The following is a 27,149-nucleotide window of genomic DNA, read 5'->3' as shown; positions in this document are numbered from 1 at the left end:
ACTCCCCACTTCCCCATGCACACACTGAGGGTACACACTGATGTCTTTTACAACATTAGAAATAAAAAAATAGTTGAGAGTATAGAGAAATAGATTAAACTTATATTAGGAAAACAAAGCTAATTTTTTAAGAATTTTGCATTGCTCTGAACAAATTATTTGCTTTGAAAAAATTTGAGAGACTACCACAGAAGAACTAAATAAGAGCATATTAATACTAATGTGAGATACTTTTAATAGGAAATATGAACAGTATGAATTTAAAGTTATTATAAAGGAGGTCTACAAAGTATAAACCTTTAAAAGCTTTAACTGTTCATTTTTTGTAGATGAATTCTTGTATTAAAAACCCCAAAATTCTTCTGTTGAAGTGTTCCATTGAGTATCTCTACAGAGAAGAAACAAAGTTTACTTGTATTGATCCTATTGTGCTTCAGGTAAGAACTTATTACTGAAAATAATAATTTGGAGCAATGTTTGTGTACTGTGATACTTGTAAATTCTTAATTATTTTGACTCATTCTAGATGATTAAATTGGATAGACAAATTTGATTGCTCTTATATTTTACAAAGTTATTGTAAATGACAGTTGTATGCGTTATACTTTAGAGCTAGCTTACTAAAATCTGTCACTCATTATTTTTAAAATTTCAGTGTGTTAAAGGGAACATATGACTCTGGGAATATATGGAAGAAAAAGTGAAAATCCAAATACTGGTTTCCCTTTCCCACTTAGGCCATTGATTTACTGTGAGAACTTCTCTAACTTATCAAGTCCCTAAGGGAGTCTCTGGTTTATAATATAGTCTATTCTATTAAAAGACATTTCTAACACATTGATTAGCTTATTTGTAGTTGGCAAATGGGAATAACATCAGATGGAAGTTGTGTTGGTTTCAGTGTGGCTTTTCCCAAGCAAGGGGTCCCCAAATAGCTGCAGTAGGATTATAACCCTCAGCTGGGAGGGAAAACGGCCTCAGCTTGGCTGCTAAAACAGGCAGGAGCCCATTCAACTCTGTTTTAAGAAATTAAAAGTAAGCATCTGCTTTGAGTGCTCTCTTCCCAGAGAGGCTCACCCCTGGCCCTGGATGGCTCTTGGTAGCTCTGCTGCTCAGAGCTCCATTTTTAGTTGTAGTTGTAGTGTTGCAGTTGTTTCTGTGTATTTTAAATTTCCCTTGAGGCAGCCTCTAGCCATGCTGTGCTGTCTGCCTGGGCTGTACAGGTTTTCTCTTAAGGTTTTTTTTTTTTTTTTGTGCTGTGGATATGAAGTTGCATAGGTTTTCTAAGTTTCCTGCACCAACCCTCTTTTTCCCATAAATGCTGTTTAGTTTGTGGTCATAAAAATTGGAAGGTTTTAAGAAATTTGTATATGATAGTATAGTGGAAACACTTAGACCTGGTTCCAGAAACATTTAGGAAAAGCATTCCTTGAAAATTCGTAGGTAATAACGTTTTTGCAAGAGTGCTCAGAGCAATCACTTTTGTACTGAATTTATAGATACGAAGAAGAAAAACTTAATTGTAGTGAAAGGCACAGTGCTTTATAAAACTCTACTGTATTACTAAATGAACTCTTTTATCTGGGGCTCTTTCCTCTTTGGAATTCAGCTATGCTTTCAGTAAAAATGAGGGGTTTTAACTACTGATTTATACCGTCCTTTCTACCTCTGATTTACTATGACTTTTAGAAGAGAACTTAATGAGAATGAAGGGAAACATAATTCTTTTTTTTTTTTTTTTTTTTGAGACAGAGTCTTGTTCTGTTGCCTGGGCTGGAGTGCCATGGCGTTAGCATACCTCACAGCAACCTTAAACTCCTGGGCTTAAACAATCCTTCTGCCTTAGCCTCCCGAGTAGCTGGGACTACAGGCATATGCCACCATGCCCAGCTAATACTTTATTCCTATTTTTAGTTGTCCAGCTACTTTCTTTCTATTTTTGGTAGACACGGGATCTTGCTCTTGCTCAGGCTGGTCTCGAACTCCTGAACATGAGCGATCCTCCCGCCTCGGCCTCCCAGAGTGCTAGGATTACAGGCGTGAGCCACCTTGCCCAGCTGGGAAACATAATTCTTATTGTTCATGAAAATCCAAGATACTTTGATGTATCTCACAGAAGATGTCAGCAGAAGACTTTCACAAGATTAGATCACTACTACATGGATTGTAAGATACATCCTGGCTGTAGAGATGTTAAAATGCATAAAATTATATGTCTTAGAGTTGCTCAGCTAGGGTAACTAAAATCCACAGGTGTTTGTTTATTAAAAAGTTATACTTAAGTTTATTCAGTTTATTATTGCTCCATACTGCAAGAGGTTAACAGACTGAAGTCTTTTCATGTTAGAGAGGTCTGTTCTGGGCAGATGTGAACTTCAGAAGCATGGTTTAACTTGTATGTCATAAAGCGTTTTGTTCATCAATTCTTTCAAACATCGTTTTATTATACTTTTAACTCCTGATTTGAGTTTTTTCATTTTTTTTTTTTTGTCCACCCAGTGGGGAATAACTAATTTCAGAAGAAGCTGAAAGGGAGATAGAGAAAGGAGGATGAGAAACAAAAGGCAGGGAGATGATTAGCCTGTGACTTTATACTGTCTTCATAAGACTGGGCCTGCCAACTCTGTTGGTCCACCACTACTATAATACGTTCCATGCTCGTGGCCTAGTGCCTGATACTTGCTCCTGGCTGAGTTTGGACCAGACCTCCTTTTTAACATGGTGCTTCATGAACAGCCATAGTTGGTTGGAGTTGGAACCGAGAAGAAATTTATTTGCCATTCTTGTACCAAAGGCAGAAACTTTTATATAATCAACTTATTCTAATTATACTTTATTAGAGCTGCACAGATGAAATCATTTTAAATGCTGTTAGATTACAATTTAATAAGCAGAGTAGGAATTTGACACATTTCAGGAAAAAATTCCATTTTGTTAATAGTGGGAGAATTTGAAATGTGTAATTTCTGTCAGTGAGATAGAGGAAGGTGAGAAGAAATATACTCCATAACAGGGCAGGTTCATTGCAGGTAATAGGCTTCTCCATTTCTGGTAGCAGTGAACATTATTAATACAGTCTTGCTCAGAAAAACACTTTTACACATGGAGCAGGATGACCACAGACTCACCTTCAGTTGTCTCTCATCTGGAGCTCAGAAATGTTATGAAGTAGTTAATGAATTGTATTGTTTTAACACTGGTTGTCATTTACAGTATGTATTTGTTTTGAAATGAAGACTTTGTGATGAGATTATATTAAGCATTATGTTTTAGGTCTTTAACACATTAACTGCCATGTGAGTTGTATTTAGCTCACGCTAGTTTTGAGCCCAGGGCCTCGTGAAGCATATGTAACTCACATGTCTCTTCCCTTTGGGAGCCATGTGAACTGATTTTCAAGTTGCATATAACTTATGCACAGAAAACACTGAAAAATAAATTTTTCATTAAGTGAAAGGATCATTTTGTCTTCAAAATTTGAATTCTATTTTTGTAATAAAACACCATGGCTCCAAGGAAAAAATTTTTTTTCTAGAGTGGCAGTCAGTGTGTTAAGTATAGTTGTTCTAGGTAGATTATGATCTGTTGGGAGATTGGAATTAGGAAGTAGCTGCAATATCATCTGTTAGAGAGTGAGTTATTCAGATACCAAGAAGAGATACTCTGATTTGTTTCAGAATATAAAAGAGGAATTTATAACCATAGTAAAAGCACTTAGAAATTACTTTAATTTTAGGAGTTGTGAGGTTGAGTTTTTTGTTATTCTTGTTTTTTAATCTCTGAGAGCTAGTGAATTGGATTCTTGGCTTTTATATTATAGGTTATTAAGAATTGAAAGTTCTTCAAAGTAAAATTAGTTGGAGAAAAGAATTTCTCCTGAAACTCTTGTCAGCATAATCAACAGTTTGAAATGATGAATGAGATTCTTGCTTGTGTTTGAATTAATTTGCTTACAGATTTATTTATGGATGAAGAAAATTAAGGCTGAGGTTGATATTATAGTCAAGCTATTCTGATATTTTAATATGTATGTCCAGATCTTGAATTGTACCAGGCATAATATTTCTGATTTGTCTTACTTAGGAAAGGGAATTCTTTATTTTATTTTATATTTTATCTTATTTATTTCAGAGTATTACTGGGGTACAAACGGTTTGGTTACATAAATTGCTTTTATACAGTTTGAATCATAGTTATAAGTGTGCCATCACCCAGATAGTATGCATTGTACTCATTAGGTGTGAATTTACTCACCCCCTGCCCCCCACCTGCTTGATTTCTGATGATTTTTATTTCCATATGTGCACATAAGTGTTGATTGATTAGTATGAACTTAATATTGAGTATATGTGGTGTTTGTTTTTCGATTCTTGTGATACTTCACTTAGAAGAATGGTCTCCAGTTCCATCCAGGTTAATACAAGAGGTATTAGTTCACCATTTTTTTTTAATGAGTAGTACTCCATGGTATACATATACCACATTTTATTAATCCACTCATATATTGATGGGCACTTGGGTTGTTTCCACATCTTTGCAATTGTGAATTGTACTGCTATAAACATTTGGGTGCAAGTGTCTTTCTTAAAAAATGTCCTTTTAGGAAAGAGAATTCTTGAAGAATTATGTTCAGCGAATAGTTGATGTTCGACCCACATTGGTTCTAGTTGAGAAAACAGTGTCTCGGATTGCCCAGGACATGTTACTGGAACATGGCATTACTTTGGTCATTAATGTAAAATCAGTGAGTGTTCTTATTTTTCTATTTTTAAATTTATGTGCATGTATAGTAGGTATAAAGGAATCTTTATTTCTTTGCTGCACCATACATATTGAAAGTGGGACAGAAGGCATGGCAGCTATTTCATTATTTAAGACTGGAGACTCTCAGATCAGAAGAAAATGTGATTGGTTATCTATACAATCAAAGGTGGAATTAACATGAGTTAATCAGTAGACACTTGTTGATCCAAATGTGGTTGAGGAATTGCACAAGCAGAAAATGTTCTCTCCCTTGAAAAGTATACCCTCTGCAGAACAGAGGCCAATTTTAGGAAGTTTTTTTTTGTTTTTTCCACAGTATCTTGTGCTAATTTGTGATGCTTAAATGTCTTTTGATAACATTATTAATGTGAATATAGTTTGTTTTAGTGGGCACATTATTGATTAGTAAGCAACTAAGCATAGACTAATATAGAATCAAAAAATTTTATTTGTCATACAGTTATTAAAATTAAGGAAATTGATTATGAGGGTTATTTTTAAAATTTTCCATCATTTTCTGATTAAATTTACTAAGATTTTTATTCTTCTCTAAATTTTTAATGTGATGTTTTTCTGTGTTGTAGCAAGTTTTAGAACGAATCAGTCGGATGACCCAGGGTGATTTAGTAATGTCGATGGACCAGCTGCTTACGAAACCACACCTGGGCACTTGTCACAAATTTTATATGCAGATTTTCCAGTTGCCAAATGGTGAGTGATCTTTAGCATAGATTCACCTGAGACTGGGAAACTGAGGAAATGAGTTCATTCATCAGTACTACAATGTTTACTCAGTAGAAAATATCTATTAGTAGTGGTTAAGTGAGGATAGGCAACTGTGGTCTTAGTCATATAAGGGGTTTTCTTTTGTGGATGTTAAGATAGTAAATTAATTCTGTCTGGACTTCCTAAGCCTTGTTAACTTTTTTATTTGTTTATTTATTTGTAGAACAAACCAAAACACTGATGTTTTTTGAAGGCTGTCCACAGCACCTAGGCTGTACAATCAAGCTTAGAGGAGGCTCTGATTATGAGTTGGCTCGAGTTAAGGAGATCCTAATATTCATGATCTGTGTAGCTTATCATTCTCAACTGGAAATCTCCTTCCTCATGGATGAATTTGCTATGCCTCCCACATTAATGCAGAACCCTTCATTCCATTCTCTAATTGAGGGACGGGGGCATGAGGGAGCTGCACAAGAGCAGTACAGTGGAAGTTCCCTCCCCTGGGAACCTGACATCCCTCCTGAGTCTCTGCCTTCTGATGATAGCACTGTGCTGGAATCAAGGATTGTGTTTGAGAAGAGTGAGCAGGAAAGTAAAAGTGTTCCACAGGCTGTTGCCTCCTTGAAGCACCAAGAATATGCCACGACAGCTTGCCCTGCAGGTATCCCTTGTGCTTTTTTCCCATCGGTACCAGAGTCCTTGTTACCGCTCCCTGTGGATGACCAACAGGATGCTGTGGGCAGTGAGCATCCAGAGTCTTTGCTGCAAACAGATGAACTGCAGGATCCTAAAAGCCAGATGAGAGCCTTTAGAGACCCTCTACAGGATGACTCTGGGTTATATGTTACTGAGGAAGTCACCTCCTCTGAAGATAAACGAAAGACTTATTCTTTGGCCTTTAAACAGGAATTAAAAGATGTGATCCTCTGTATCTCCCCAGTAATCACATTCCGGGAACCCTTCCTTTTAACTGAAAAGGGGATGAGGTGCTCTACCCGAGATTATTTTGCAGAGCAGGTTTATTGGTCTCCTCTCCTCAATAAAGAGTTCAAAGAAATGGAAAACAGGAGGAAGAAACAGCTACTCAGGGATCTCTCTGGACTCCAGGGCATGAATGGAAGTATTCAGGCCAAGTCTATTCAAGTCTTGCCCTCACATGAGCTAGTGAGCACTAGAATTGCTGAGCATCTGGGCGATAGCCAGAGCTTGGGTAGAATGCTGGCCGATTATCGAGCCAGAGGAGGAAGAATTCAGCAAAAAAATTCAGACCCTTTTGCTCATTCAAAGGATGCACCAGGTACCTCAAGTGGTAAATCAGGAAGCAAAACTGAGGATGATGAAGAGAGAGGGCTGATTCCGAGTGATGCAGTGTGGTCAACAAAGGTAAGCCAGTTTGAAAAAGCAGGTTTATTAAGTATTTCTACTCCTGTGCTTTTTTTGGTTTTGTTTTGAGTCTGCTGGCTTATGTATTACTTTAATATGTGTGATTTAGAATTATAAAGTAATGAAACTGGTTTTTAGGATTTTAAGATGAGAGCACAGTAAAGCAGTAAGAGTCCTGGGATAAAGGGAAGTGTGGAGCTGCTTATAATATCTGTCAGCATGACTTGGGTGTGGTGTGATGTGCCTTTGATCCTTTTGATGGTAGTGACAGGGAGGGTGAGAGAAGCTTATTGTAGGAAATGGATACCTTTTTAAAAAAATTTTAGATTTATTCATTTTTTAACATAAAATTGTATACCTTGTTATTTATCTATGACAGTAGTTTTTTCTTTTTAGACTGAAATTGAGACCATATTAAGGAAGATTTATTTATGGACACATTATTGATAATGGTAGTAATAAAACTAATGGGACAAATCCATCTCTAGACAAGGAAAGGCAATTGTTTAATAAAACAAAAAGATGTTCAATTATATTGGTAGTCAAGGAAGTGCTAAATAATAGTGGTGCTAATTAATTTTTTATTTGTGAAATTGTCAAAAAGGCAAGTGATAAAAGAGCCATGGTTAATGACAATGTGAAAAAATACCTTCCATAAATTTTATATAAATTTATGTTTATATACACATTTGTATAAATTTATAGAAAGTGATGTCTCTTAATTTATGTATACATGTGTATTCCTTTGACCCAGGACTCCTACTTTTTATAATCTTTTACTGCATAAGTAATTAAGCATGTTTATATAAGGATGCTTGCATTTTGTAAGAATATTAGGTACAAAGATATTTATTGAAGAAGTTTCCAGTTTTTTGCAATAAAAAGGATAAGTGGAATCTTATTTAATACCTGGAAAAAGTCCATGATATATTTTTAAGTGTTAAAAAGCTAGTTTTGTTTTCATATATGTGGCATCATCCCATTTTTATAAAAACAAAATCCCCTGTGTGTACTTACCAAGGGGGGTGTATGTGTGTGTATGTGTAAGAGCTACCAAAAAGAATGGATTTATTTTTTATTTATTTGTTTGTTTATTTATTTCTTTATTTAGAAGCAGGATCTCTCTATGCTTCCCATGCTGGCCCCCAACTCCTGGGCTCAAGCAACTCTCCTGTCTCAGGCTCACAAGTAGCTGAGAATATAGTTGTATGTCACTGTACCTGGCTCTAGAATGGATATTTTAAAACAATACTGTCAAACTACTCAGCTCAGGAAGTAGGATGGAATCAAAAGAGGAGAGGCTTTATGTGTTTCTTGAGCTTCTTCATGTACCTCTCTACTATTTGAATTTTAACAGAGAGCAGGTGTTACCTTTGTAATGATCAAAAACAGTCATAAAGCACAGATAGTTTTATTTCTTTAAAAAATATTTTGATCTTTTATTTCATCAACAATACTGGAATTTGAAGACACAGATTAAATAAATACCTTAGAATTTAGATTTCTGGGTGTCTCAGATTGATGTTCCATCTAGCCATCAGTTCAGACTGTTTCATATGGATATATTTAGTTAACTTTTTCCTTCAAAATAATTTAATGCAGTTTTATAAAACTAAGAGTATTTAAGTTAAGAAAACAAGCTATTTAGTCATCTTGTTTTTTATTTTTAAGTTTAACTGAAACTTCTTGAGTTGACTTCCTTCAAAAACCAACTACCCTTCTTTCTTGTATTTAGTTCTTGTAATAATAGTTTTAAATCTTCACCAGTAGTCCTACAGTGAAGGTTGGAGGCTTTCCAAATAGAGTGGAATGTGTTTGGTGTTAGAAGCATTCGTTGAGGTTGGAATGTTTTCCAACTTGCAGTCACTCATCTGTTCTTCTCTTTCAGGTGGATTGTCTGAATCCCGTTAACCACCAGAGATTGTGCGTGCTCTTCAGCAGCTCTTCTGCCCAGTCCAGCAACGCGCCCAGTGCTTGTGTCAGTCCTTGGTAGGGTTCTTCTCTCCCTACACTATTGCATTTATGAACAGAATTCCAGCAACTTAAAAAAAAAATATAGCCATTAGGACCTGTTTTTAGGTACATGGCCTGCTGCTGGTATATATGAATTGATAGAACTTCTAAACTTGTGAAGTAAATATGAAAATACGTGTTTGTTCATGGGTAGAAGTTAATGAGAGTACCTCAACAGTGAAAAAAATGTGAGGGATAGAAGAGAAATTTGTATAGGTTGAGTATTATCCAAAATGCTTGGGACCAGAAGTGTTTCAGATTTTGGATTTTTTCAGATTTTGGAATAATTGCATTTATATAATGAGATATCTTGAGGATGGGACCCAAATCTAAGCATGAAATTCATTTATGTTTCATATATACCATAGACACATAGGCTGAAGGTAATTTTGTATAAGATTTTTAATTTGTGCATGAAACAAAGTTTGTGTATATTGAACCATCAGAAAGCAAAGGTGTCAGGTGTGGAATTTTTTACTTGTGACATCATGTTGGTGCGCAGAAAGTTTTGGATTTTGGAGTGTTTCATGTTTCAGATTTTCGTATCAGGGATGCTCAGCCTGTACATAGATATCCAAGAAAGCTGACACACAAAATTTAGTTTAAAAGCATTTTGATGATAGCACATGTAATTTAGGCAGGTTCTCCTTCACATATCATTTTTATAAAAGCAGTCAGCCTTTTGACTTATTAATGGGTTTTATTCTAAAACTTAATTCTAAGTGGTTTGATAGAAATAGAAACTCATTTTATAATGTTTTAAATTATTTTTTTCAAATGATAATCAAAAAGCCTTGCATAGACATACATAGCCTTAACATAACATACTTTACCTTTAGCGTAAAAAATAGAATGGAACTTAACTGCTTATTTTGGAACACTGTTTACCTGACAAAATGTGTTCCGTGTTTTGATTTTGGACACCTGAAGCACTTATTTCCAGCAGTGAGATGAAGGATTCTTCCAGTAGTGGTATAGCTCCAGCAGGAGTACTTGGGCTGGAGGAGCCTATTAGGAATTTCTCTGGGAGTGTATGGACTCCTTAGGTCAAGGCTTGAATAAGTTGTGGACTTTGACAGGTATGTGGCCAAACTTTCTTATTTGTGGGCATTTATAAGTTAGATACAAAGTTAAGAATTGGTGCTTTAGCAAGAATATAAGTTTTTGTTCTCCATGCTCAGTAAAGGTGTGGACTAGAGAGCAGGAATCCCACTTTATGTTGACAGGGATTAAGCCTTTGTAAAGGAAACTTTTGCTCCTTCCTAACTAGTTTCACTCAATTAATACTATATTTTTACGTATACTCATTAAATAGTTTCATAAGATACTAATGTACTGGGAGTGAAAAAGATGCCATAGTATGGATAGTCTAAACCTATTTTACTGGTTGAGGTAAAACCTGTTCTATAGCAACAGAGAATATTACCTGCTTTGATACTTCATTATAAATACTATACATATAACAGGTTAATTAGAATTTGTGGTCTCATGAAATGTCTTTGGAGTGTGGTAATTCTTATGTTTCTAAGAGATGATCTCTTCTTTTAGGATAGTAACGATGGAATTTTATGGAAAGAATGATCTTACATTAGGAATATTTTTAGAGAGATACTGTTTCAGGTAAGAGCAAATTTCCTTATATGTTCCATTGTGCATTTTTGATGCCCAGACTTTGAATCTGAAACATAAACATGAGTTGAATGTCAAATATTATTGTGTGAGTACTTACTTTCATAGCACATATCAGAGTATACCATACAAAGAAGTAATCTATTTCATATTCATACTGGGACATCTTATTCAGTGCATTCCTCATATCTTTGTTCGTCTGATTACCCTGCCATCACTCAGACATTTTCAGCATGTCTGTTTTTACAGTGATTCACATGAGAGGCAAAGGAAATGTTGAAATTAGCTAGACCTCACTTTAATTCCTAGTGCTGTCACGCACCACTTACATGGCAAAACACATGTAATTTAATCTTTATCAATCCCCTTTATAGGAAATAACAATTCCCAGAAATGTCAGGCTTTTAATGGGTAAAACGAAATGTTTTAAAACTGTTGGCATATAGAAGGTGCTTTTAAAGAATGCAAGTCACGATGCTATAGTTGAAGACAGGATGTTCAACTGCAGTCTCAGAGCAGCATGAGTCTCTGTAGAGATTGTTCACCGGTCATTGTTACTCTAAAAAGGATGCTGCACTTTCTCGACAGTGGTTCTGATTTGCCATTATTCATTATATATGGCTTCTCTGTTTCATGCTTAATGTGAGAAGGACTCTCTTGTTTGTCAAAGGCCTTCTTATCAGTGTCCTAGCATGTTCTGTGATACCCCCATGGTGCATCACATTCGGCGCTTTGTCCATGGCCAAGGCTGTGTGCAGATAATTCTGAAGGAGTTAGATTCTCCAGTACCTGGATATCAACATACAATTCTCACATATTCCTGGTGCAGAATCTGCAAACAGGTAATGTTCTCTGTTGCTATAATATTTTACGTGTCATTTATTTATTTGTATAGTTCTTCTTTTGGTGGGAGAGTGGTCTGTATTACTTTAGATTTGTTATTTGTCATTGGGCTCTTTTTATTTTACCTTCCACTGCTATATGTTCAATCTAATATTTGTTTTTTGAAGATCTCATCTTGGGAATATGTCAGTCATTAAAGAAAAATACAAGTGCCTTGTCCACTAGAATATTTGGAGATTGTATCTTGACAATTCTCAATTATGTTTGTTTATTTATTCAGAAAACACTTATTTAATACCATCTATGTGCCAGGTACTATGCTAGGCCCTAGGAGTGGAAAAAGATTAAGAAATGACTTCTGTCCTCTAAAGGATGAGATGGGCTTATAAAGCAATAACTGTAGCATATAAGGATATTTGTATGATAAATTGGAGCTTATATCAATGTTTCTGTCTTAAGAGATACAGATGAGACCATGTTGAAATTGATTTGTACTGGTTTTCATGTATGTTCTTGAGAAAAGGGCATGTGTCTTATTTCTTCTGCATGCCTCTCTTTACTTTTCTAACTCTGGAACAAATATTTGATGCCAATATTATGTTTTTAATATGTAATTTTTATCCAAATTGTAGTGAGTGTGTACCAAATTTAACTTAATTGTTACCTTAATTGGCTTATTTTGGAGTGTGCTTTTGGAGGGTGCATATGGGAATCACAGATAAAATAATAAATAGTGTGACATATTAATCAGTGGTAGAGAAAGGCAAAATCACACCTCCTCCTGTATCAGCAAACATACAGACATGAAACTATTTCTAGCAATTATTAGTCTTACTTTCATACTTGTTCTTATAGGCCTTTAGTTTCCTGTTGTATAGCTGATAATGTTTTGTTGTAGAATATGTGAACTTTGCAGGTTAACCATTGCACTAAATGAATAACTCAAATTTGATCTTTATGTTTTGCATGCTTCAGTAGATGCACTTTATTTTAAAGCAAAAATCTCTGCTTTTGGGGTTATGCTAGAAAGGAAAAGGTAAACAGTTTTGTTATACTAAAATGAAAAACTTCTAGTGTCAGGAGAAGTTACACCATATGTAACCAAACATAAATACACTTACTATTAAATTTCTATATTCCATTATAATAGAAAAATGGGCAAAGGATACGACAAAGCAATTTAATGCAAATAGCCAATAAATGTGCAAATAAATTTTACTTATTATAGTCAAAGAAGTATAAATGAAACCAGTAAAATGCCTTTTTAAAAGAATTTTTTGAGAAAATCACATTTGAAAGATTTCAATCCTAATTCCTAGGATTGGTAAGAGTGAGGGGAAATTGGTATTCTCAAATACTGTTGGAGATGGTGTAAACCAGTGTACCTGTTTTGGAAGACACTGGCAGAAAGTGTCAAAGGACGGTATAAATGTTCATGCCCTTTGACCTAACAATTCCCACCTTTATTAATTTATTCCAAGGAAATAATTACAGACATTTGTAAATATGTATATATAAAGGTGTTCCTCAGAGCAGCATTCTAATAAGGAAAAACTAGTAATGTCTTAAGTGTATATTGGTAAGAATTGGTAAATATATGTCTATATAGTAAGATACTCTGTAGCTATTTAAAAAGTTGTACAAGATTATTTTGTGGGGGAAAATATTCATGTTATATTGCTAAGTAAAAAAAGAAAAGTTTATAAAGCTAATTATAGAAAAGAGTTTCTATAAATATACTGGCTATGTGGCTATGTATTTAATATATATGTATTCATATATAGAAAGAAAATAAACATGTACTATTTTATTGATGTTGGTGGTGGGATTATTAATGATGCTGCTCTCCCTCACCACTCCCAACTCTACCTACCTATGAACAAAAGTTCTCTGAAAAGGAATTTGGAGAAAAAAGACTTTATTCTAGTGAACAGTTTGCAAACCAGGGAGACTTAGCCTTCAATGTAAACTGAAGATGCGTTGTGTTCCAGAGAACAAAGAGAGGCTTCCGGGGGTTTTTTGGTTTGTTTTTGTTTCTTAAAAGAGAGGAGTTCTCGATGTGTCTCCCAGGCTGGTCTATCAGGTTGAGTGCAGTGGCATGATCATAGTTCACTGCAGCTTCCAACAAACGCCTGGGCTCAAGTGATCCCCTGGATTCAGGTTTTATAGCAAAAGTTCCTGCCTAGGTTCCTAGTTAGATCCATTTATACAAATGAAAGATTAAAACTTTCTTAGTTTTGATTGGTTGAGGCAGGTGAGTTCTGGTTGGTTGGTTCAGATGAGTCTCAAAGTTAAAAATGTAGGGGTTTTTGGAGAACTCAGTGTACAGTGTGTGATCTCTACTTAGCAAATGGTTGCTTGGCTCTATTTTAAATTTAAAGCCAGTTAGCCACTCCAGATCCATCTTGAAGGATTGGTTCTTTCAGCTTCACATTTGTTCACACACCTTTGAATTTTCATTCTTTCCCCAGTTTTCTGCAGTCAGAATGTATTTGGTTTATGTTAGAAGATAAAATATATAATTTTTTAAAGAAGATGGTCAATATGTGACTAGATAAACTATTTTTGCTGAATTCTAGGTAACACCAGTTGTTGCTCTTTCCAATGAGTCCTGGTCTATGTCATTTGCAAAATACCTTGAACTTAGATTTTATGGGCACCAGTACACTCGTAGAGCCAATGCTGAGCCATGTGGTCACTCCATCCATCATGATTATCACCAGTATTTCTCCTATAACCAGATGGTGGCATCTTTCAGGTAAGAAGTTCAAGGGACCTTGTACCCGATCACGTAATCCCTTGAAGTTATAGTAACATTTTCACTATTACTAGATTGAATTAATTTGTAGGTATGTGTCATTCTCCATCTCTACCCTTTCAAATGTAGAAGGCCAGACTCTGCTAAGAGCTTTCAGTATTATTTACTCCTAAGAAATAGATGATATTATGCTCACTTATAGAACTAGTAAACGATGGAGTCAAGATTTGAACCCTAGGCAATCTTCTACTACTGGCTTCACTCTCAACCGTTGTTGTGGCATCCGAAAGACTGTCAGAATAAGACATTAACTAGCATAAGGATAATCAGATATTTCTGATAGAGCTAAAATTCTGTCTGTGTTCAAAGAGTGGATAGTTACCATTGTGGTATTAAATAATTCGAGAAAGCTTTCAGGTTCTGCCTTCAAAATATATCCAGAATCTACATACTTTTCGCCACCTCTACCACTACGACTTTGGGCTGAGCCTGTGTTATCTTTCACCTAGGTTATTGCAGTAGCCTCTGCCAATCTCCCTTTGGCCTTGCCCCTACAGCCTGCTCTCAACAAAGCAGTCAGAGTGGTCCTTTTACAGGAAAATCAGCTCATGTCACTCCTCTGCTCTAAGCACTCCAAAGGGTGTCTGTTCACTCTGAGTGAAAGCCAGAGTCTATTTACTGGCCTGTAATCCCCTACCTGCTCTGGCTGCCCAGGACCACCTTCTCTCCCCTCACGTAACCCACTGCAGCCTCCTTTGCTGGGCCTCAGCTATGTGTGTCAGGTAGGTTCCTGCCTGAGAGCCTTGCGCTTTGTTCTTCCCTCTCTGAATTGCTCATTCCTGAGATATCTTCCTGCCGTTTCCTTAATTCTGCAGGTATTGGTTCAGATTTCATCTGCCCTGATACCCTCCTACCCCAAGCACTCCCTGCTTCTCTTTCCTAATTTATTTTTTTAAAAGTATGTACCATCTGATACATGTTTTGAATATTTATTTATTTTGTTTGTTACCAAAATTTTGTTATTTCTGAATTATGAGGACAGAAATTTTGGCCCTTGTTTTGTGCTATATCCTTAGCACCCAAAACAGTGTCTGTCACATAATAGACTCTCAGGAAATATTTGCTAATTAGAGTTTATTTCCTTTTTTAAGCAAGAGCTTTAATTATGAATCTAGGGTCTAGATGGGGTGTAACATTTACTAGTCAATATAAATTCTCATGTGGAAAGGACATAAAGACTCATGAAGAAAATAATTAGAGTTTATTTCCTTTTTTAAGCAAGAGCTTTAATCGTGAATCTAGGGTCTAGGTAGGGAGTAGCATTTATTAGTCAATATAAATTCTCAGGTGGAAAGGAAATAAAGACTCATGAAGAAACCTCAGGAGCTGGGAAAGTAATGAATACCTATGTCTAATCTTAGGAAGAAGTTCCTTTCCTCATTCATAGAAAAGGTTTATATCAAAGTCATTTTTGTTTTTATAGCAGATGAGGATAGCTGCCAGGGATAAATGATGGCACCACAATGCCGTGAAAAAACAAAACCAAACCCTTCCAAAATTGGGGAGGATGTTTGTTGATATCAGAAAGATATCAGTATCTTTATGATTGTTTTAAAATGCCATTTTACAGAAACTTTATTTTCTTTTATGCCTTAAAGGATTTGGTTGGCCAGCATGATCCAGCTCTTCTTAAGATATTAAAACATTTCTTATTTTTCTATTATTTTTTGTATTTTTTCTTCTCTCAGTTATTCTCCCATTCGGCTTCTTGAAGTATGTGTTCCACTCCCCAAAATATTCATTAAACGTCAGGCCCCATTAAAAGTGTCCCTTCTTCAGGATCTGAAGGACTTCTTTCAAAAGTAAGTTCTACTTTCTTTAATTATCATTTTTTGTTTAGTACTGTCTATAATCTACAGCTATTTTAAAGTATCAGGTTTGTTCATTTAACTTGCTTTGAAAATGTAAATAACTGTGCTTATGTGTGCTTGGTGTAAAAAAATGAAAATGCAGACAATACGGAAAAGTATTAAAAAAGAAGTGAAACTCACATAGAACAAACAACTGTAAAATTTATAAAGTAGGCCGAGTGCAGTGGCTCATGCCTGTAATCCTAGCACTTTGGGAGGCCAAGGCTGGAGGATCATTTGAGGGCAGGGTTCAAGATCAGCCTGAATATGAGGGATAACCCATCCGGGCGTGGTGGTGCAGGCCTGTAGTCCCAGCTACTCGGGAAGCTGAGGCAGGAGGATTGCTTGAACTTAGGAATTTGAGGTTTCAGTGAGCTATGAGGAAGCCACTGCACTCAACCCAAGGCAACAGACCAAGAATTTGTCTCAAAAAAAAAAAAAAAAAAGAATATATATATATATATATATATATATATATATTTTTAAAGTATGTGCTTGCAGGTGTTTTTTGCTCTGCAAAATTATATGTGATTCTTAATTAGATAAAACATATTTCAGTTATAGTTTTGTATGTAACACCTTTTTTTTCTATTTATGTGAGAGAAAATTTGATTCCATCTTTTATTAGGGTTTCACAAGTATATCTTGCTGTTGATGAAAGACTCGCATCTTTGAAAACTGATACATTTAGCAAAACAAGAGAGGAAAAAATGGAAGATATTTTTGCACAAAAAGAGGTAATTCATTTCTTTGATAGAAAATTCAAAAGGTAACTATTAACTTATTAGAAGTTTCTTTTAGGGGTTGTGTGTATAATGCCTCAGTTTATGAAATTGTTTCTGTTCCTTGTAGATGGAAGAAGGCGAGTTCAAGAACTGGATTGAGAAGATGCAAGCAAGGCTCATGTCTTCCTCTGTAGATACCCCTCAGCAACTACAGTCAGTCTTTGAGTCACTCATTGCCAAGAAACAAAGTCTCTGTGAAGTGCTACAAGCTTGGAATAACAGGTATGATTTTGCAGTCTGGTTTCCTTTTAATATTATTGCCACATTGCTCTGCCATAATATTTTTAAATTGAAAAGTTTTTATTGATTATGAATGTTCATTTTACTCTCAAGTTATAGAAGCTTTTGTGTTCTATCACCCTCCCTTCCCTTTATCCTTTAAATTATATATGCAGATCTTTAGATAGTTTGTGAAGATGTAAAACCAAAAATGAGAACAGGCTTTTTTTGAATATAATTTGAAACAATGCTTTTTCAAATGTGTGCTCTATTGAATCATATTTAACTGAGTTAGTATGCCATGAATGATTATTGGTATTTGGGCCAGGAATTTCAAATATATTGACATGTTTATGTTAAACCTTTATTTAAATATTTTGAGAAATATTTTTCTATATAATTTTCTATTGTTTTATAACTATAGTCATATCAACAAGAGCTCTTGGTTAGTTGATTAAATACAGACTAAGATACTTAGTCTTAGTTATATACAACTTTAAAGTCTATTATAATCTAAATAGGAAAATTTATTAAGTTTTCAAGGTTGTAAAGAGAAAATTTATAAACATCATTCAAGGTGCTGGAAACAAAACCATATATTTTTGTTCTTCTGTTGCTGCTGCTTCTTTTGCCTTTGGCCATAGGTTACAGGACCTTTTCCAGCAGGAAAAGGGTAGAAAGCGACCTTCAGTTCCTCCAAGTCCTGGAAGACTGAGACAAGGGGAGGAAAGCAAGGTAATAAAATGCAGTCTTGTCTTTGGTCCTTCATTGATAGATATATAGTTAGTTCTGTTTATAACACTTAGCAGTGGTAGTTTAATACACACTTTATTAATAGTAACAAGTAGGGTTTTGCATTTTGAAATTATGAGGTATTAAGGAAATGGGACCTGGATTACTTTTATATCCTAGCCTGAAATAAAATGACCTGTTATAGTACATGTATTTGAAATATTTATAAAAGCTCCTATCTACTGGCATCACTGAAGATAGCATCATGGTGACAGCAAGTGCTACAGAGGAAAAGTTGTGGATGCTCTAAGCATATAATACAGTCCTCATGTATTTTACTATACAGTTTTGGATGTTCTTTATCTCTGTACTTAAATGAGAAACTCTTAAGGTGTCTGAAGTGGGTAAGTTCTAAGTTCTACATGTTGATTTAATTAGTCTTTCCCAACTATATTAGTTTTCTCTCGCTTGGTAACAGATTACACCAAACTTAGTGTCCAAAAGTACAGAGTTATTATTTCACAATTTCTGTAGGTCAGAGTTCTGGCACATATGGCTGGGGTCCTCTGCTGAGAATCTCACACAGCTAAAATTAAGGTTTGGGCCTGGGCTTCTGTCTTATTTGAGGCTCAGGATCTTCTTCCAGACTCATTCAGGTTGCTGACAAAATTCAGTTCCTGGTAGTTGTAGGACTGATGTCCCTGTTTTTTTGTTGGTTGTTGACTAGAGGCCATTTGTAACTCCTAGAGGCTGGCTGCATTTCTTGCCATGCGATCCCCTCTGTCTTCAAAGCCTGCAGCAATGCATTGAATCCTTCTTGTGCTTCAAATCACTTATTTTCTCGGTCTCTGATCTGTAGACACAGATTTAAGGACCCATGGGATTATGTCAGGTCCATCTGGGTAATCTCCCCATGTTGAGGTCAACTGATTTGGGCCCTTAATTATATCTGCAAAATCCCTTCACAGCAATTCCTCATTTAGTGAAGATGCTCCTCGACTTACAATGGGGTTATGCCCTGGTAAACCCATCATAAATTGAAAACATCTTAAATGTTGAAAGTGCATTTTTGACTTAATGATATTTTCAATTTATGATGGGTTTATACAGACATAACCCCACTGGAAGTCAAGGAGCGTACTGAATGTGCATTGCTTTTGCACCATCATAAAGACAGAAAGTTGAAAGTTGTGAGTTGAACCATCTTAAGTCAGGGACTGTCTGTATTTGATCGAGTAATTGAGAGAAGGTGTATATATACCAGGGGCTGGGAATCTTGGGGCCACTTTAGAATTCTGCCTGTCACACTGACTGTATTTCACATGAATTAATGCCAGTATCTTATAAGGGCTTCATGTTCTATCATAAGAGCTTTTGAGAGATTATTTTCTTTTTGTACAGTGTATAGTATTTGTAGAAGAATATTTTCATGGAGTGATGGATTCAAGTGCCTTATATGTTTTTGTTATTTAGTGATATATAATGAATTCTTCCTTTTTGTCTCTTAAACAACTGTGTAGGAATCACTTTTCCTTAAAGGTTAGATGTGAGTTAAGAATAAGGCTACTGAGGATGATATGTATGTTAGTATTTGAAAGCTAGTCTAGGGTTATTAATGACTAATGCAGTTTGCTGGTGGCCTTTCCATTTGTCCACTGAACAAACTATAAAGCTGATGGTGTAAGATCTTTAAATTATAGCAGGTAGACACAGAATTGATGATACAAAATCATTCAACAGATGATCATCTTTCGAAAGGCTGAAAGTTGATTTGAAATCCTGTAGCCCTTGTCCACGGGAGATATGTTTCAAGATCCCCAGTGGATGCCTGAAACCACAGATAGTACCGAACCCTATGTATACAATGATTTTCCTATACATATGTACCTATGATAAAGTTTCATTTATAAATGAGGCACAGTAAGAGATTAACAATAACTAACAATAAAATAGAACAATTATAGCAATATGCCAGCATCACTACTCTTGTGCTTTGGGACCATTATTAAGTAAAATGAGGGTTTTGGGACCATTATTAAGTAAAATGAGGGTTACTTGAACACAAGCACTGCCATACTATGGCAGTCAATCTGATAACAGAACTGGCTATTAAGTGACTAAGGGGTATATAGTATAGACAGCATGGATATGGTGGACAAAGAGATGATTCGTGTTCTGGGCAAGACAGAGCAGGATGGCACTAGGTTCCATACATTACTCAGAACAACATGCAATTTAAAATTTATGAATTGTTTATTTCTGGAATTTTCCATTTAACAATTTTGGACCAAGGTTGACCATAGGTAACTAAAACCTAAGAAAGTGAAACCATGGATAAGGGAAGACTACTGTATTTACATGATAAATAATTCTCTAGGGCTTATTGTGTGCTGGGCATAATTCTGAGGTCAAGACATACCATTATGAACAAAGACCATAGTTACTGTCCTTGTGGAACATTTGCCTAATGACAATAAACATATGAACCAATAAACATTTAAAAAATATGTAAAAAATCTATGAAGACAGAGAGAGAGAGTATTGCTGAGAGAGTAGGTGGTGGGTTATTTTATATAGAGTGGCCAGGGAGGTGTCTCTGATATGGTGACCTATAATCGAAGACGTAAGAAATGTCTTTGTAATGAAATTGGACATGGGCCTTATAGTCATTCTAAATATATTCTTATATAAAAATAATAGGAATTGAGAAGATTCATTAGATAATATAAGATTACTAGGCTTAATGGATAATCCTGAGTATTCCCAGATGCTTTAATGCTAAGAAGTGAGCTACTATTTAGAACACTATTCTCAAGTGTGGTTCAATGACTCCTGAGAGTCCAAGACCCTTTCATAGGCTCTACAGATTTTCTCTTTTTCAACTGCATATCTGTATGAAGCCAATTTTCTTTATGTACTTCAGTAATAACAATATATCCCAAAAGATTAAATGCAGAAGGCAGATATAAATCTAGCTGTCTTCTATTTACACATTAAAGATATGTCAAAATATAAAGCAATATCACTTTTTCACCCATTTTTTCCTAATTTTGGAACATAAATATGTTTTTATTTAATAAATATGTTACTTATGTGTATATGTAATGGACTTATTATTTTTAAATGACTAGATACATATTTTAAAACTTTTTCAGTTTTAATTTCTAATGAGGGAAACAAAAACTTATTTTAACTTAAGGGGATCCTTAGTAATTGTTAAGAGTATAAACAAGTCCTGAGACCAAACAGTTTAAGATTCACCAGGCTAAAAACATTTTAAATGTTATTTTAATGTTTTCCTTAAGAATGAAGTATTTACTTCTCTGTAGATCAGTGCAATGGATGCATCTCCGCGGAATATTTCCCCAGGGCTTCAAAATGGAGAAAAAGGTTGGTTCTCAAGTCTAGTGATCACTTGCCATTGGATTTAAAGAAATTTCTTAGTGTACAAGTTATTTTTAACTGCCAACTTTGAGCATTTTTTTCTGGCGCAATTATTGATAGACTTTTCTTCCTGTTGAGCATTTGTAACTCTATCAGTTTAAGATTATCATATGGGATATTGATATAAAGATAAAATTAGGTTGTAGAAATACATGAAATACAAAGGGTGATGTTATTGGAGGAAGAAGAAATAGAAAAAAGGAAATTGGATTTCTATTTTGCTTGTTCCAAGTCAACCCCCAGGTTTCACTGTAAAAATCTTACAAAGTTTAATTTATATTTTTAATGTCACTAAACTCTTTTCTAGACTCAAAGATATCTTTCACAGTATTCATTGAATAAGTTGGTGTCATCACAGAAACTTTGTGTGGAAATTTATGTAGACTATCTTTATAGAACAAGAGCTCAACTTGTAATTCTTGGTATTTTTCTCTTATGATTTAATGGTTTCTTTCTCCCCTAGAATAAGCATGTAGTTTTCCCCATAGTATCCTAATTTCATTCTCTTTTAAACTGAATGAACTAATATTTAGGTAGGCATTGTGGTGTAGTGGGAAGAGTTGGATAGGAGTCAGACTTGATTGACAGTTGCATACTGCTACCAGGATTTGATTGTGGTCAAGTCATATATAACCTTTCTGGATTTTTGTGTCAATTTCTATGACATGAGCTGTATGAACTAGATGATTTTTAAGAAGTGAAAATTCTATGTTTTAGAAAGTGGAAATATGAATTGACATTTAAAAAAATAATATTAGGTAGAAATAAATGGATGCAATATTGGTAAACGACTCATTTAAGATTGTATCTTTCTTTAGAGGATCGTTTCTTAACAACCCTGTCCAGCCAGAGCTCCACCAGTTCTACCCATCTCCAGTTACCCACTCCACCTGAAGTCCTTTCTGAGCAGTCCGTGGGAGGGCCCCCTGAGCCAGATACAGCCAGCGGTTCTGAAGGTACAGTTTAAGTCACTTTTACTGAACTTCATTGGATGTAAGACTGAAAGATGTATCTTTGCTTTATATGTGTCTCCAAGGAAGAAAAACACTGCTGATTCTTTACACAATGCTTTCTTATCCCTTAGAATTTTTCTATTTTATACTTATTAAAAATGCTTCTTTAGATACAACTTTTTATCATATTATTTCTTCCTTTAGTTGTACTACTTGATACGTAAATATCTCATTAACAAGATGTCATTTAGCTTCATCTACCTTCTGGGGATCTTATTCTCTTAAGTTTCATGAAGCACATGGTTGTAGCTTTGTAAGAAAGTAAGAAAATTGCAGCATTTTCTCCAACAACAAATATTTGCTTCATAACAGCAAATTTATGTCTTGCTCCTCTCTTTCCTTGCTTTCTATTTAAGCAGTAACTACTTACTTATAGTATAAACTTTGAAATTAACTTTAAAATTTCTATTAAATTCAGGTGTAATAGCCACAGTGCACATAACTGAGTTGAAGTGACAACATGAACAGCTGTGACTAAGTTCATGCATGCCCAAGCAGTAATCCCATCATGGCTGTTGTCTGGCTGCTGTAATGGTTGATTGTGGGATGATCTCAGTTTCAGAGATGTTAACAAAATGTTTTTAAAAAAAGTTTTAAAGTAGTTTAAAAAAAAAAAGTCCCTTGGGGTCAGTGCTATTATGCTTCACTGTTGCTTCCTGTTTCATCCTATAGGGATCTTTTTCCTAGATCAGAAATTTTAAACCATAATTGGTAATTAAGTGTGCATGTGTCTATATTCTAAAAAGGAAAAGAAATAAAGTCAATACTTTATACTCTTTATTTTCTCTGAATATTAATATATAAGTAGACTAATTTTCATTTTAGATGTGTTTGATGGACATTTGCTGGGATCCACAGATAGTCAGGTGAAGGAAAAGTCAACCATGAAAGCCATCTTTGCAAATTTGCTTCCGGGAAATAGCTATAATCCTATTCCATTTCCTTTGTAAGTATTATTAAAGCCAGTGGCTATTGGGTGTTTAATTTAAAAAAGTCTCTAGACTTATTCTCTACATATTTAAATAATATTTATTGGTATATATGTCTTTCTCCATTCTCGATTTCATTTCATCATAATAAAAGAGATGTCTTTTGATACAATGTAATTTGTAGAACATGTAATCATTATATAGTAGATGAATGGATAAAAAAGCATTACCTAATATTGTTTAATTCTCACTATTACTAGTTCTGAAAACAATATATCTACCTTTTTTTTGAAGGTACACTGCTATATCAATTATCTCATAATAATAAAAACATTGCTGGTTGCATATGAGGATGGTATTACTGCCTAATAATTTCCTGAGACATTGCCATTGTTCTAGCAGTGATGATGAATTATAGTGACCTATAATAGTTTTTATATGATCTTTTTGTGCTGGGCTCACTCAGATTGGGAAAGAATATAGATTGGCTGTGAAAGTTTGTTTTTCTTCCACTGGTTGACCTGTGTGGCCATCAAATGCAGCTCTTGTTATCGTGGTACAAGTATATCCAAAAGGAGAACATTAATTAGATCTTCTGTTTTTTCTTAACTGACTTATATATTTATTCAGTCAATATTCAAACTTTTATTTAGTGCCTACTCTGGTGCCCTATGATGTAGAATAAGATTCATAAGGAAAAAAATCACTGCTCTTAGGAGCTCATAATCTTGGAGAAGAGACAAGTAGAGACTTAGTACAGTATATGTTATGTCACATGATAGTAGTATGTAAAAGGTCCCCATTTTCTCTACTTCAGACCCGAATATCTTAGTTTCTTGAATGGGCTATGATCCTTCATACTCTTTACCTTCTTTTTTTTTTTTTCCTGAGACAGAGTCTCACTCTGTTGCCCGGGCTAGAGTGCCGTGGCGTCAGCCTAGCTCACAGCAACCTCAAACTCCTGGTCTCAAGCAGTCCTCCTGCCTCAGCCTCCCGAGTAGCTGGGACTACAGGCATGTGCCACCATGCCCGGCTAATTTTTTGTATATGTATTTTTAGATGTCCATATAATTTCTTTCTGTTTTTACTAGAGACAGGGTCTCGCTCTTGCTCAGGCTGGTCTCGAACTCCTGAGCTCAAACGATCCTCCCGCCTCAGCCTCCCAGAGTGCTAGGATTACAGGCGTGAGCCACTGTGCCTGGCCTCATATTCTTACCTTCTTTGTTAATCATTAAGTCCTATTCTTTCTCAGGCAAATGTTACCAGCTCCCTCCCCCAGCCAGATTAGTTTTCTTTGTTATGTGCTCTCATGATTCCTGTCTTAGTTCAAGCTGCTGTAATGAGTTACCATAGACTGGGTGGCTTATAAACAACAGAAATTTATTTCTCACAGTTCTGGAGGCTAGAAGTGTGAGATTAGGATGTCAGCACGGTTGGGTTCTGGTGAGGGCCCTCTTTGGGGTTGTAGATTGTTATCTTCTCTTTGTATCCTCACGTGGTAGAAAGAGGGTTAGAGAGCTCTCTCAGGTCATGAATATAAGGTCACGAATTCCATTTATGAGGACTCTACTCTCATGACCTAAATTACCTTCCAAAGGCCCCACCTCTTTATGCCATCACATTGGGGGTTAGTATTTCAACATATGAGTTGGGGAGGGGGAACGCAAACATTCATTCCTTAATAATTCTCCCATAGCACTTATCACAGTGATTATGTTTATTTGTAGGATTATTTGTTTCTTTACCCCACTAAATTATAAATTCTGTGATGCCTATTTTTTTCACCATTGTAACTGTTAACATCTCACACATGTAAGGTGCTTAATAATAGTTTTTCTGCATGTTACATCCCCGGCACAATAGGTGCTTAGAATATAGCACCTAAATATTAATAAAATGAATGACGGTGCCTAACAGTGCCCAGTGCAGATAGAGTGAAAGTCAGGTGAGCAAAATTGAATTTCCATGTGATAATAGTAGAGTGCCTTTGTTGTGTTATTTATTTTTGGACTAGCAGTATGTCTTCCCCACAGTGTCTAGAAGACTTCTCTCAAGCTTATAATAGAACAAAATATCTTAGACTTCCACTGTTCATTGTAAATTCTTTTTGAGATTGATATGAGCAAAGTCTTGGCAGTATGGAAACTTTTCTTTGAAGTGACTATTTCAGAACCCTCCGATTTGAAACCTAATTTTTATAATTTTCTGATTGCCTTCAACAACTTTCTCTTGATATCTTTTTGTTGCCTGTTTGATTCATGTTATCATATGCGTACATTTCGGCTTTCTTAATTGTATTGTTATTGTACAGTATTTATTTAACTCAGAATTGTTCTGAGATTTACTTGTAATGTGTTAATGGTTTTTACATGTGATTTTCTGCAAAGTTTATTCTTATTTACTTATGTATTCAAAAAATTTGAACAGTGATCCAGATAAACACTACTTAATGTATGAACATGAACGAGTGCCTATTGCAGTGTGTGAAAAGGAACCCAGCTCCATCATTGCTTTTGCTCTCAGGTATTATTCATGGGACTTTTTCACCTGTTATTATATCTGTATATTTTATGTATGTCTATAGGCCTTATTTTGGGGATCTTTCAGATAGAATAAAGCAAAATGATTAATTATAAGCAAAATATGTCTTTAGTCGTGATAGCCTATTCTCTTTGTACCTGGAAACCTTTCCTTTACCCAAATAATGGAGTATAGGATGATTCTTAAGCAAGCTCCTAATGACCAAATTGAGTAGGCAAATTATTTACTGATTCTTGAATTCTCTAACCATTCTGTTATAATATGTATCCCTTGATCCCTTCCTTCAGTTTACTTATTGACATAATACTTGGAACATCCTGCCATGTATCATCTGAATATCTTTTCTTATATTCTTCACTCATTTATATTCTTCACCTCCACTTCCTTCCTGCTTCACACATACACATGAAGTAAAGTGTTCCTACTTACAGTACAGTAGTGCCTTCTTATCCATGGGGGATATGTTCTGAGACCCCCAGTGGATGCTTGAATGCATGGATAGTAATGAACTCTATATATACTATGTTTTTTCTTATACATACATGCCTATGATAAAGTTTAATTTATAAATTAGGCACAATGAGAGATTAACAGTAATAATAATAAAATAGGACAATTTTAACAATCCACTATAATAAAAGTTATGTGAATGTAATCTCTCTTTTTCTTTGAAAATATCTTAATATTTTAGGACTGTAGTTGACCTTGAGTAACAGACCATGGGAAGTGAAACTGTGGATAAGGGGATCCTACTGTAAGCTGTTCTTACTCCTTACCTCATAGACATTTCTGACTTTTTAATTTACACCATTATCATATGTCTTAAAGAGGTATCATACTTTAAAAATATTTATATAGTATGGCTAAAAGAGCAAAGATTTTGAATTCTAAAAGTATCTTGGAAGTGGTTGAATTTATTTTAAGTAGAATCTAGGATATTTAATTAAAATTTTTTTCCACTGGAAGACATCAAACATTTTAGGTAGTGGTTATAATAAGTCATTTATTCAAGAAATAGTTAAATGTCTACAAAATGATATACTAGGTATTGGATATGCAGGAGTGAAAGAAATAGACTTATGTGCTTCTACCTTTATGGAGTTTAGAGTTTACTGTTTGTGTAATGAGGAATTTTTTCCTTTATAAGATTCCATATGATGAATTCTTTATCTTTACCTTTTGGCCTTTATGAAGATAGTATTTGCTTCTCACTTTATTGATAATAGACAAAAAAGGTAGGGAAGTCAACCAAATCAAATATATTTTTTGTACTATTAGGAAGCAAGTATTCTAGTTGAGGTCATTTTCTTTCAAGGTCTTGGAAAAGTAATATATCCTTAACATGCCTCTCTTGTTCCATGACATTAGGTTTATCTAAAGCAGGGCTCCCAAGACTGCTGGTCCAAGAGTCAGATTATTTTTGGTTAATAGAACATTAAAAATAAATTTTTTCCCTTAAA

The 27,149-nt window shown here is 35.0% G+C and overlaps 1 protein-coding gene across 1 annotated transcript in view; it reads left to right on the top strand.

The window, feature by feature from the left end:
• Positions 1–27,149, top strand: part of PIKFYVE (phosphoinositide kinase, FYVE-type zinc finger containing) — a 79,184-nt gene that overhangs the window by 38,611 nt on the left and 13,424 nt on the right. Inside the window, exons 17-32 of the mRNA XM_045560148.1 lie at positions 330–437; positions 4,604–4,744; positions 5,349–5,475; positions 5,714–6,873; positions 8,762–8,862; positions 10,435–10,506; positions 11,186–11,357; positions 13,938–14,116; positions 15,865–15,978; positions 16,655–16,763; positions 16,879–17,033; positions 17,675–17,765; positions 21,092–21,152; positions 22,025–22,162; positions 23,045–23,165; positions 25,576–25,671. Coding sequence (XP_045416104.1) covers positions 330–437; positions 4,604–4,744; positions 5,349–5,475; positions 5,714–6,873; positions 8,762–8,862; positions 10,435–10,506; positions 11,186–11,357; positions 13,938–14,116; positions 15,865–15,978; positions 16,655–16,763; positions 16,879–17,033; positions 17,675–17,765; positions 21,092–21,152; positions 22,025–22,162; positions 23,045–23,165; positions 25,576–25,671 — 2,945 coding nt within the window. The remainder of the gene's footprint in view (positions 1–329; positions 438–4,603; positions 4,745–5,348; positions 5,476–5,713; positions 6,874–8,761; positions 8,863–10,434; positions 10,507–11,185; positions 11,358–13,937; positions 14,117–15,864; positions 15,979–16,654; positions 16,764–16,878; positions 17,034–17,674; positions 17,766–21,091; positions 21,153–22,024; positions 22,163–23,044; positions 23,166–25,575; positions 25,672–27,149) is intronic.

This window comes from Lemur catta, chromosome 8, assembly GCF_020740605.2.
Source record: "Lemur catta isolate mLemCat1 chromosome 8, mLemCat1.pri, whole genome shotgun sequence".
NCBI lineage: Eukaryota > Metazoa > Chordata > Mammalia > Primates > Lemuridae > Lemur > Lemur catta.
Note: the sequence above shows the minus strand (reverse complement) of the source record. Positions and strands in the feature narration are given on the sequence as shown.